At 41.0% G+C, this 13,104-nt stretch overlaps 1 protein-coding gene across 2 annotated transcripts in view; it reads right to left on the bottom strand.

The window, feature by feature from the left end:
- The window catches only part of LDAH (lipid droplet associated hydrolase), a 125,006-nt gene that overhangs the window by 4,750 nt on the left and 107,152 nt on the right, over positions 1-13,104 (bottom strand). The window contains exon 7 of one of the 2 annotated variants that reach the window (XM_065055785.1): positions 6,407-6,427. The exons of the other annotated variant lie outside the window; for it this stretch is intronic. Coding sequence (XP_064911857.1) covers positions 6,422-6,427 — 6 coding nt within the window. The 3' untranslated portion in view covers positions 6,407-6,421. Of the gene's footprint in view, positions 1-6,406; positions 6,428-13,104 lie in introns of those variants that run through there. 2 annotated transcript variants of the gene reach the window in all.

Here is a 13,104-nt window from a genome sequence, read left to right as displayed (position 1 = left end):
CTATAATGTTCAAATGCAGGTACTAGAAGGATGTTGATTGCTCAACGTATCACACACACAGCCTGGCCCAATTCCATCACTCTCATTTGTTTCATATTTCATTTCTGTACTTCAGTGAATAACTGAGCAATGCTAACATGAATTAGGGGACAAGAAGTTTTCCTTTCATCACAAAAATCTTCAATTCCGTATTTTTTTTTAGCCGTGTGGAATATTAATAAATGCACCCACTGGGGCAGAGGTGGGCTAAGAGCCCAGATTGCATTTCCCAAAATGTTACCAGTTTTTGTCTAACTCGCTTTTCTCTTTTTGAATTGTATCCAAATCTTAGACATTACTGATTATTAACTGTATGCAAAATAGAATATCTCAGTTGTTCAGACACCACCCCAAGTTACACTCTACATATATGCAAAACATAGAACATAAACCATTCCATGTTAACAAACATTATTGGTTTCCTTTGTCAGTCACTAATTTCTGGAAACAAGGTATGCCGTTTGCTTACTTTAGCAGAAAATTTCACAGAATCATATAATCGTTTAGGTTGGAAGAGATCTTTGAGATTGTCAAGTCCAACTGTTAACAACCTAACACTACCAAGTCCACTTCTAAACCATGTCCCAAAGTGCCACCTCTATACATCTTTTAAATAACTCTAGGGATGGTGACTCCACCACCTCCCTGGACAGCCTGGTCCAACGCCTGACAACATTTTCCATGAAGAAATTTTTCCTAATATGCAATCTGAACCTCCCCTGGAACAACTTGAGGCCATTTCCTTTCATCCTATCACTTGTTACTTGGGAGAACAGTCCAACGCCCTCCATGCTACAACCTCCTTTCAGTTGTAGGCAGCAATAAGGTCTCCCCTCAGCCTCCTTTTCTCCAGGTTAAACAGCCCCAGTTCCCTCAGCCGTTCCCCATCAGACTTGTGCTCCAGACCCATCACCAGCTTCATTGCCCTTCTCTGAACTCTCTCCAGCACCTCAAGGTCTTTCTTGTAGCGAGGGGCCCAAAACTGAACACAGGATTTGAGGTGGGGCCTCAACCAGAGCTGAGTACAGGGGGACGATCACTCCCCTAGTCCTGCTGGCCGCACTATTGCTGATACAAGCCAGGATGCTGTTGGCCTTCTTGGCCACCTGGCCAAAGATCTTTTGATCTTGCCTTCAATTCATAAATCACAGGATGTCACACTAGCAAAAATTCTTAACAAAAGCCAATGTAAAATGGCCAGCTGCATTCAGGCCTTTTGAAAGCCAAACATCTGACTGAATACTGTTTAACCCTGGGCTCCGTTACCAAGAGATACAAAAATAAAGATTATGAAACTGAGAAAAAAAGAAATGGAGCAACTCCAGTTTAATGGAGTAGTCCTTGAAATTATTAGATATTTTGATAGGCTAATCGTAGAGTCTCATCGTATGATCATCTAGAAAAAGATGAAAAGCCATTTACACTTATAAAGGTGGATAAAATACTTGGCTTAGTCTGCGTGAACTGTGAAATGGGCTGTTCTCCAGGTAGGGTTGTAAACTCGAGAACTCACAGATTTGGAAATGCCTAAACAAAAGATTTATGTGCATTCTTAGCCTGCATCTGGTATAGTTGCATTATAGTTTAATCTTTCATTGCATGATCCAAAGGATCCTTGACTCATTCAATCCACTGACAGGGTGACGTTCAGCTGATGAGCTGCTATTTGATAGTATTTTTTGCTTCAAATTCTGTGTGTGGTCTGAGGATTTATTTACGACATATTTCATGTTTTACAGACAGAATCTAATTTCTTATGTGCATTCCTCTGTCACACACCACAACATGATTTGCATGCTCACATTTATTAATTTGGTTTTGCAACACCTTAGTGGTAATTTTTTAATCAATTTTGCAGATGGGGAGCACAGAAGTTAACTACATTAATTTGTAAGTATATAGTGTAGTTGATAACACCTAGAGCTGGTTTTCCAGTGTGCAGAGCACTACACGGTGTTGAGTATGTTAAAAGGATAGCACTCCTGCACTTCATTTGCGAGTGCTCTGAAACACTGTCTACCTCTCCATAAAACAGTGTTCAAGGTCTTAAATGAGATAGGTACAAACTGTGACCATCTATGAAAAATATTAATGACTTCACCACCAGCCCATTCTTGGATGTGAAGTTTGGGTGCACTTACCAAGAAGCTATCTATTTTTACTTAATATAGTTCCCTGTTCCTTTCAACAGGTGTTTTACTTATTCTGCCACAAAAGAGGTAGTTCTGCATCCTGCTGTCTCCTTCATCACACAGGTCTTTTGGTTAATGAAACAGGAAGAACGAAAAGTGACGTTTTAGTGAAAGACCAACTCTTAATGCCTCATAAGAGGCATCTGAATTAAGATTGGTGCTCCCTAACTTTGAAATGCTTGGTAATGCACTATCAACTGGTTGTAGCAGAGCCTGTGCATATACTCTGCTGGACTTCAAGGAGGTGAACCAAAACCCAGGTATTTTACATGGCTCCTACATGTATTGGCAACAGTGCTGGCACCTCTAGTTTTGCTGCTTTAGGCCTCTGTCCCTTAAGGTAATGTGTAACTGGAAGAAGTAGCACTATCAGCTTCAGGCCAGAGGAACATGGGACACCTTCCTGCTGGGTGTCACACTGGAGGTGTCCAGCACAGAAATTAGTTATTTAGTTTGGATCTATTGCGTGTTTTGGAAGCAAATATCATGTTTGTCCAGAATTGCCATGCTTTGGTTCATGTTGTGGAGCAGCCTTGGAGCATATAGACTCTTTTCACCTGAAACTAAGGAAAAGATGCTCTTCAGGATCACAGTTAGTGAGCTCCAGTCACTAATGGACACGGGACCACACAGCTGTTGGCTAAAGTAATAACCCTCTAGAGATGCCCACATTGGGAACATCAGGTCTTCACCACTCACTGTTTATCTCTACAAATTCTCTTCTATTGTGTTGCTCCTGTTTTGAAGGCAAATATAGCCAAAGGCACCTGCTGAGAACAGAAACAATAAGATTTTGGAAATCTGAATCCATTCTAAGCAGAAAGGGTGGAATATTTACCAACTACTGGCCCTGCTGCCCAGTTGTTTGTCCAGTCTTTCAAGGTATGACTTCTTCTGTCTTGTCCCTTTGTGGTCTCAGGACTGTTCTACCTGGCTTTGGCTCATTGTTTCAGCTCTGTTCTCCTTACCTAGTGTCCTGGTCTAACCCCAGCTGGCAGCTAAGCATCACACAGCTGCTGGCTCACTCCTCTCCACGATGGTGGGATGGGGAGGAGAATTGGAAAAAAAAAGTCAAAACTTATGGATTGAGACAAAGACAGTTCAACAGGACAGGAAAGGATGAGAAAATAACAAAAATAATAATAATAGAATATACAAAACAAGTGATGCTCAACACAATTGCTCATCACTTGCTAATGATGCCCAGTCCATCCTTGAGCAGCAATCTCCTACTTTTTTCCTGCTTTATGTACTGAGCATGATACTATATGGTACGGAATATCTCTCTGGCCAGCTTGCATCAGCTGTCCTGGCTGTGCCCCCTCCCAGCTTCTTGTGCATCTCCTGCCTTCTCCCTGAAAAATCCTTCACTTGGTATGAACACTGCTTGGCAACAACCAAAACATCAGTGTATTATCAACATTTTTCTCACACTAAATCCAAAACACAGCACTATACCAGCTACTACGAAGAAAATTAACTCCATCCCAGCCAAATCCAGGACACTTAGTCATTTCCAGTTTCCTTCTGCTTCTTATTCTAGTCTCAAATTCTTGCCCTGCCAAACTCCACATTTTAGTCTTCTGGTTTCTTTGTTTCATTCTGAGTCTCAATTCCAACCCTAGTTGCCTTTTGCCTCAGGAATTCTCCACATTTTTATCAGTCTAGAACCTCTATTCCCAGTCCTATCCCTCAAATATCTTTCAAACTATCAGTTATTCCTAGTGTTAGGGTTGGGTTCAGTCCAGCAAAAAAACACAGGTAACTGTGTTGTGGTGTTTATATGGGTACCAGGCATCCAAATTCCCACCACACACTTATGGAAGATATGCTCAATAAAGTCATTGGAGCTTAGAAAGCTATTCAGCTGAAACAGCAAGTGTCTACTGTAAGGTGGGTGAAGCTGCACTTTAGGGTCAACTCAAGTGCCTAAGAGTAGGTACCTACTGCCATTTGACATGCTCTAGATACCTAAGGCATCTGCACAAGACTGGCCGATATGACCCACAGCTTTCTGGAAGAACAGCTGGAGGCCAGATGGGGATATTCTACAGTGCCCCAAACTAAACCAGATGTCCATGTTTAAGGGCCAAATTCCACCTTGACTTCTTCAATAGATTTCTACTGACTTTAATGAGGTCATCTGTACCTTAATGCCTACTGCACCTGTAGATTCCCACAAGTAAACACATGAAGCATGATTCAGGTGCCCATACATAAATATCTAGTAGCGTGTTAGGTTAATGGTTGCACTGGGTGATCTTAAGGGTCTTCTCCAGCCTACATGACTCTACAATCTCACAAAACTTAAGATCAATATGGTAGCATAGTCTGGTTGGTCTCTACTGATGATACAGGTAGCTCGTGTGTCTCATGTGCCAGTCTTGCTCAGTAGCTCAAATCTACCCCCTCATATAGCACCAGAAGCCTACCCTTGGCCAAAGAAACTGAGCCTTTGTGTCTTCATGCCTCCTCCTCCTCTTCTTCCTCCTCCCTGTTTACCCCTCACTCACCAGTTCCCTCTACACCAGCTCAGCACTGGAACGCCCTGCACTGGAATAAATAGATTCCTGCTCCAAGCCAAGAATTTTTACCATGAGAAAAAGATGCATTTTCCCCTGAGCCTTATTTGTAGACATTGTAGAACCTTTTGGACTGAAATAAAAAATAAACAGTCAAGGCAGGATAAACACTTGTGTCATATATACAGTTAAAGTTTGGGCACATTATAACCAACTAACAAAGAACAGTTTGGTAACAGGAAGACTTCAGGAACTTTATTTGTTGCTGCAGTTATTTTGTCTGCTTATTCAGTGTGTAGACGTTGGTGTGTGCATTCTGTGTGTCTGTGTGTGTATGCCTGCAAATCGAAAACGTTAATACACGTTTCTTAACTAGAAACTGCCAACAGAATTCAGAATTGTTTTCAAGACGCTTCCCCATTAATGGATTATGCAATAAAATCTAAAAGCAGGGTTGCAATTAAGGTGTAAACTTCCAGTGATCCAGATGGTGGTACAGGGCATATGATAGCTGGCAGATACTTGACTGTCGTTTGTGGCACTGAGGGCCTCGGTTTGAATGACAAAACATCTGTGCTCTTTGCCTATGGCACACACAGCCACATAATATACAGATGTTAGGATGCTACCTATTTTTCTAATATATCAAGACAGATTCATTTTAAACATATTTAAACAGAAGTTTCCAGAGTCCAAATGTTCTCGTCTTCATTTTAACCTCACACAGGCAGGCATAATTAACAAACCATGTGTAACCAGAGACACATGGGATCCTCATTAACGGTAGGAAACACTATATGATTTGCATGGATCTGTACAGTACATATTTTCCTGTGGACTGTGCATGGCTGTAAAGACATCCTGAGTCAGCACAACCACTGTACCAGCAATGGAAAACTGCTGCCAACCAAAGCATTTAAAAATGGTGAGTCAGGCCCCCAAAATAATGAGAGCAGCTTAGAAATAAACAGATTTACCAAACAATAAATAGAATGTTCTTTCTATTTTTCTTCTGGGATTAGAGTTTTCAATATTTGCATTTTTTAACTTTTCTGCCATAAAGGCGAGAGGATTATTTTTTATTCTTTTGTAACATTGAATGCTGACACTTTCAGGTATTCCTGACTCAGAAGGGAAATGGCAGCTACCACTGGACATGACAAAGACTTGACATGATTCCTGATACAACACCCTGCTTGTTACGAGTGACTAAAATGTCCTTTCAGGATCTGACGATGAGGGCGGAGTAAAGGGGATGTGGGTTATCTTTGCCGGCCATTCCAACACCGTGTTTGAGATAGTTATGCAGTTTCTAATTTTCAAATAGTTTTAAAATAACAGCAATGTTCTTGTAAGCTGTTTTAACATTAAATTGCTCAGAAGTATTTTCAGTCTTAGCTTCTGTAAGATGAAACACAAGTCAGCCTAGTACCCGGTAATATGGTATGTGTACTCAGACACTGCACAATGATGGCAGCTGCTAAGTAAACACCAGAAGAATCTGAGATTCATATCAACAGGATGTTTACATTTTAAAGAGTTTCTAAGAAAATAATAAAGATTTCCTGCATTTGACTTCACTGGCACTTGCTTTACCATGTATGACAGTTCACAGAAGTATAAATTACAGAGAGATTTCTTTTATGCTTCTCCTGTAGCCGTCATAGGTCAACACTGAAAAACAAATCCAAAAAGTTAAAAAATATTAATTGAATTTCCTCTATCTTTCTGGAATGTGGTACATGTTATAATAACTTTAGGATCTTATTACACAGGCAGGCACCTCTCCAGCTGATGGCAAAGAGCAAAGGACTGATCTCTGTGGATATAAACTAGCAGCACATGTGCAATGGCAAGCAAGACCGTACCAGTGACCTTGCTGAAATCCTTGTCCTCTGATACATTAAATTTTTATCAGTGTTGCTCCTGTGTGCATTCACTGGTTGAGACAGCAGCTTCCCTCTGGGTGACATCTCTCAACAGTAACCAGCAAACAGTTTCATTTGCTCTCAGATGACAACCAGATTAAAAGGTATTAGCCCACAATTAATTTTAGCTTCAATCAACGTCTATAGAAAATGACTTAGGTTCTCTGGAATTATGGAAGTGTCTCCACCTTATCCTGCCAAAAGAATAGTATAAACGACATGGGAACAGACTGATTTGAGACACGTGTTTTTTTTCTTTGGACTTGCTTCAGTTGTACTTTGGCTTTACTAATCAGCTTCTGGGAAGAATTCAAAGAGCTGGCACTGCCCTAGGAAGCCCTAAATGCTTTGGGATCTGGTTCTCTGAAACACCATCTCTCTCCCCTTGTGATCCTGCCGTGGTTGAGATCAGTGGGTTTGGTGGCAAAGTCTTTGGAACTTGCTTCTCAGCTTGTTTTACCAGAACTCAGATTTCTCAACTTGCCAAGGGCAGTGTGAAGCTAAACCTTTTCTGATGGACCCCTTTGAGAAGAGGCAGTTGACAACCTGGGGTACACAAGGTTTTTATAAATACTAACCTGTAGAGGGTGTAGTAAAGGTGTAATGCATAGTTCAGGTACTTGTGGAGATTTTATTTAACATAAGGAACATGGCCAGTTTTGTTAAACCAACATAAATAATAAACAAAACCAGTTTCCCTGTCTGGAAAGGGAGTGGAGAAACATTTTAGAAAAAATGAGGATGCAAATCCCGAGACTCGGCCAGGCGTAGTGGCTACTTTGCGTGTGATTCAAGATGCGCTGCTGCTCTCCCTGGTATCAGGTATGGTGTTCTACCAAAGGGAATTGGTGCTGGCTCCCTGTTTTCATGCTTTTGTCAGTGTTAACTGGAAATCTGGTAAATCGAGGAAGGGGAAGGGGCTGCTATTTAACTTTGCTGCAGTTTGGTAGCAATGCTATGGGCTGCTCTGCATGTAGACCCAAGAGAGCAAGTGAGGCCACTTCTATATCCACTTTCTCACACAAAGTGAAGGGTCTAACTCAATGCAAAGTAAAAACGCCCTGTTAAAAAGGATGCACAGGATTTATCAACAAATCAGGGTGATTAACTTATTTGTACTATCTGTGTTACTTTTAAAAGCATTTTGAGGGTATATATTTAGACATATCAGGAACATGCATATTTCAGTCTGTATAAATACCAAAATAAAAACAATCAGACCCGAAACCACTATTTAAGCAATACTATTACCAGGCCAGATTCTTCCAGTCACATTCACTGTGAGCGGTATTTCCCTCTGAACATCAGCCTGACACTGTCTACGTTCAGTGAGACTGTACTGAAGGTGAATCAGTCAGATATCTCTTGCAACATCAGGATCAGCATCTGGCCATAAATAGCAATTTTGTTCCCTGCCATGCAATGAGCTCTGTGGCAGAGGGAGAGAAGGTAAGTGATTACCGGGTAGCAACGGTTGGACAGTAACTTCCTAAGCATTCTTCAGAAGGCTGGGGAAATATTGCTGTCTTTGCCCATTGTGTGTAGCACACACCTTATAACCATCCCCAAAACCCTGCAAATTAATGTCATCGCTTATTTATTAGAATACCACACAGCATGAGTGATATTAGCAGGAGCTCAGTTAGGGGAGAAGTGAAATATCACAGATAAGTGTATCGTGGTACATTGAAGTTTTTGAATGCTCACTGGGATTCTTTTCCACCGAGGAGAAAAACTCCTGATCCCAAATGAGGTGTATTCTGGTTGCTTCAAAGAGAAGGTTGTTCTTGTGGTTTAATGACACAGGCACCAAAGTCCCCAAGCACATGTGTCGTTTCCCTGACTTCGACTCTGCCCCTGCAGAGAGCACAGGCCAAAGAGGATGTGAGAGCAGCCAAAAAAGAGGTGTTGGCTTGAGAGAGCACTTTGCACCTATTCAGAAAGAGTGTTTGGAAGGTTTTTCACAAATGTAGGCAAGCAACTCGCTCAAGCGGTGGGCAGGCAAAGTATTTGTAGTATTCTTTCAACCACTTTTCTTCAGATCATGCTCCTCTCACTGGGAATAACTGTTAATACTAAACCCCTGTGGACATCCAAAGAGACCCAAATAAAAACACTGGGCAATATCAAAAGAGCTGCTTCAGGGCTCAAAATAGTTCTTCGTTGCTCAGTTTTAAAATTTTTCTCTAGTAAAGACAATTTTTCAAAAAGAGAAATGTAGCACTTTTCAATGGAAATTAAATACTTCATTTTTGCATTTTTTACCCTAAATCTCTGCATATAACTGTTTAGTTGATATATTTTCTATGGTATTATTGGTGTGACTGAAACATGTGTTACTTTACATTCTAAATACACCATTGAAATAAGTAGGAAGTTGTAAATATGCTTAATTCATTTAATTTTTTCAAACTGAATTTCTTCCCCACCTAACCACGTATATATGTGGTTACAAGCCACCCACAACACAGACTTCCTCAATCTGAGTGAAAACAGGTTCATGTGTCCACAAACTTCCAGTTTATACTTTTTCCCATTTGATTAAATATTGCTCTTCTTAGACTACAGTTTTGTTTTTTGTTTTCACCTTTGTATCTCTACGTCAGATGTTTCCTGTCTATTTCCTTATACACTTATTGTATGTGCTACACCAGACCACTGGCAAAACTAAGCTGAAGAAGCATATACATTTTTTTCGGTTTAACATGCTAACCAAAAGAATAATGATTTTCAGTTGCTGGAGGAGATGATTTATGGTCTTAAGAAATTATGAGCCACCACAGAAAGTTCACTGCCAAAGCGATCCAAGACTTCCTGAAGTCTGCGGGAGCTCTTCTATTGATTTAGATGAGCTTTGGAGCAGATTTTACACTTAAAAATAGGACTACTGTGTACTATCCATGAAGTAATGGACAAAATATTTCTCAGTAAATATAAAGTCTGAGGGGTGATTTTTTTAAAGCAGATTTTCCTCTGTAAGCACCATACTTTTTACCCTTTAATGCAGTATCTTCTTGGTTACAACAGGGTTATAAGTTCACTTGATAGGGTCAGTAAGTCTTAAAATAAAGCAATGAATGTGGCACGGTGCAGATTTAAAACGTTAAGTGCTATAGAGAGCCCCTATGTGGAAATATCATTGTCTATCACAGGCATGTTAGTGAATGCCGAACATAACCATCTTCTCCTTCCTTTTACAATTTTTATTCAATTTGTAAAAGCTCCATCATGCTCCACGCTGATCTATTTTTTAACAATATGGAATTACACCCACTTCCTTTTGTGCAAAAATTACAATAAACTTCCTCAAATACAGTAGTATCTTTGCCTCCAGTTTCTGTTAGGAAAGGGAGTTGGTGTTATTACAGTGGAAGAACGTAGCTCAGCTGGCTTAGACACAACCACCTCATGATTAACCATCAAAGCTGAGCTAATCTTACATCTGTACCCCTTACCTTATTTGTATGGATTTAGTGATTTATCACAAGTCTCTGTGTCACTGCAATAAGAAGCCTACATTCAGGTACTGCTTGTGCCAGACACATAGCTTTAGAGCCAGTATTTGAAATATTCTATGATATATTATTATAATAGAAGACAGGTCTCCATCCTCCTCACACAGCTCCACTGGTATTTAATGTGCATAACTTCTGTCATTAGAAGATTATAAGTGAAATACCTCACTTAATTATCCAAACAATATTCCAGCTCCCATTCTTTCAACATAAATCTGAGCAATTAGCATTGTTAGACTAAGAATTTGAGGCCTGGAGATAGAGTTTCTCCTGGTCCCTAACTAGTAATAATTACAGTTAAACCTGGGCATGGAAAGACTGGAATAATTTAGTGTCTCTTCTTCTTTCTTCTTCAGATCACAGAATGCAAATAAGATCCAGAAATAACTTTTCTATTCCACAGCAGCTGGCAAAGTCAGGTGTTAAGATTGGCTTTTAGCATATGATCACAGCAACTACTAAACAGCATAAATTTTTTGAAGTGACAGCTTGCCAGTTCTATAGCAACTTGGACTACAGTTCCTGTTTTTATAAACTTCCAACCTTTATAAGTTAATCCCGTTTTCATTGTCAATACACTTCAAATTCAACATAATGCCAACTCAAAAATTTTTCCTTAATTCTTACATTCCCAGAAATTACTAGAAGATGAAAAAAGAGAAGCATTTAGCTTCATTTTTAGACCTGCTTTTTCTTCTGTTTGCCAACTGCTTATAAGCTTGTCTCAGCTTTTTGTTTTCTTATGTTTGCCACTTTAAAAGTATGAGGAATCAATAAAAGAAAGTTAACAGAGGTTTAAAAAAGCTCCTGCCTGCTGAAGCCATACTTAGATCAACAGAGTCAACAAAAGCACAGATGAAGCAGACTAGGACACCTGCAAACTCTTACTGTTGGCTATGGGCCTTCATTCAGTACAAGAAATAAGTATTTATGTAATGTGAAGCATCTGAGTAGACCACTTAAAGTCACTGGAGCTGCACCTGATTGCCACCATTACTGTCCTCATCCAACAAAGAATTTATGAGTAACTTCAAGCACGTGTGCTTGGGATTAAAATTTCCAAATGCACCTCAAGTCCTGATCTTGTCAACTCTTCATTTTTGTACCCTAACACGGTGACCTTCAGAGTTTTACCCTCAGTTTCAGGGCACTATCAGACCTCTCCAGCCTCACCTGGGACTCTGACCTGCCCATGGGTCCAGGGTCTCCATCTCTGTCCTTTGCCTTTAGTTTCTGCCTCTCAAGTTACGTTGTAGGAGTATCCATCTCCAGTCCTGTGTCCTGTGTCCTAGACTGACACTGGACCTACACTGTACATAGCTTGTCACCTGGATGGACTCCACCTTGCAGCTTGCCTTCCACCATGTCTTTGGCCGTGCCTCCTGGATGGATTTTGGACCCACGTTGTACGTTGTAGCCTGGTCTCTAGTCCTGTCTCTGGCCCTATCTCCTTTGGCTCCTAACTGGATTCTCTGGAGGGACACTGGACCTGGTTTATTGCTTTATCTTGTAGCTGATGGAGCCCTGTGTCCAGTTCTGGGCTTCCCAGTTCAAGAAGACCATGGAATTACTGGAGTGAGTCCAATGGAGGGCTATGAAGATGATGAGTGGCCTGGACCATCTTTCTTATGAGGAAAAGACTGAGAGAGCTGGGTCTGCTCAGCCTGGAGAAGAGAAGGTTGAGAGGGGATCTTACCGATGTTTATGAATATCTCAAGGGTGGGTGTCAAGAGGATGGGACCAGACTCCTTTCAGTGGTGCTCAACGACAGGATAAGGGGCAACGGGCACAGACTGAAGCACAGGAGCTTCCATCTAAACATGAGGAGAAACAGGAACAGGCTGCCCAGAGAGGTTGTGGAGTCTCCTTCTCTGGAGACATTCAAACCCACCTGGACGCATTCCTGTGTGATCTGCTTGGGTGAACCTGCTTTAGCAGGTGGGTTTGACTAGATGATCTCCAGAGGTCCCTTCGAATCCCAGCCATTCTGTGATTCTGTGATGGACCCTCTTACCTTGCCCCACCAGGGTGCTGTGAGACTGGACCCCGTGCTGGGGTCACCCTGGGCTCATGGCTCCTTCAGGGAACAGGCAAACCCTGTAGCTCCCTAACAGCTGGAGAGGTGATTCAGTCAGCAAAATCAACTAGTTTCCTTGAGTTCACTGGGCTTTGGATCAACCCATGGAAATTTGTGTTCAAAACAATGAGAATATCTGCAGTCTGCAAGATCAGCCCTTTAGTTTCTTCACTGAGATCCCCTGAAGTGCAGAACTCTGAATGCTCTGCAATAAAAATGTGAAAAGCCAGGCATGCCTAGTGCAGTGTAGTGTTCCTTGTTCAGGTCTGCTATTTCAACTCCTTTAAAAAAACTAGATCTGAAACATCTGAACATACCTTTCAAAGTGCACAGAAGGCAAATGGGATAAGTAAAAAACAAACCCATTTTCAGCCAAAAAAGAAAGACTGATTTATGAATTGAACTTTGTACTATATCTATTTACAAGGCACAAAGTAATCTTACAGAGATCTAGGACCTCTGTCCTAGAAAATTCCATTCTCCAAGGAAAATCTCTGCCAGTGCAAAGTGCTGGAATCATTATTCCAGCAAAAACACAGGGATGATACCAAAAAATGTAGGGAAGGAAGAGGACACAGCAGAATAATATGTTATACTGATTATATACTCACAGGGAGGCTACACCAATAGCAGTTTATAAAATGTGACATTTTTTTGGCTCATAAGCCATCTGGAATTGTCTGATCATGGCCATGCTATTAAATTCTCTCAGCCTCCAAAATAGAGTGACCACATCAAAACTACAATTAGGAACAGCTCGTGGCCTGTGCCAACCCCTGAACCGTGCCTGGGAACTGGCTGGGAGAACGTGATCGGTCCAGACCAAAGCTG

Source organism: Columba livia, chromosome 3 (genome assembly GCF_036013475.1).
Source record: "Columba livia isolate bColLiv1 breed racing homer chromosome 3, bColLiv1.pat.W.v2, whole genome shotgun sequence".
Classification (NCBI taxonomy): domain Eukaryota; kingdom Metazoa; phylum Chordata; class Aves; order Columbiformes; family Columbidae; genus Columba; species Columba livia.
The sequence above is the reverse complement of the archived record's forward strand: the minus strand, read 5'-3'. Positions and strand labels throughout refer to the sequence as shown.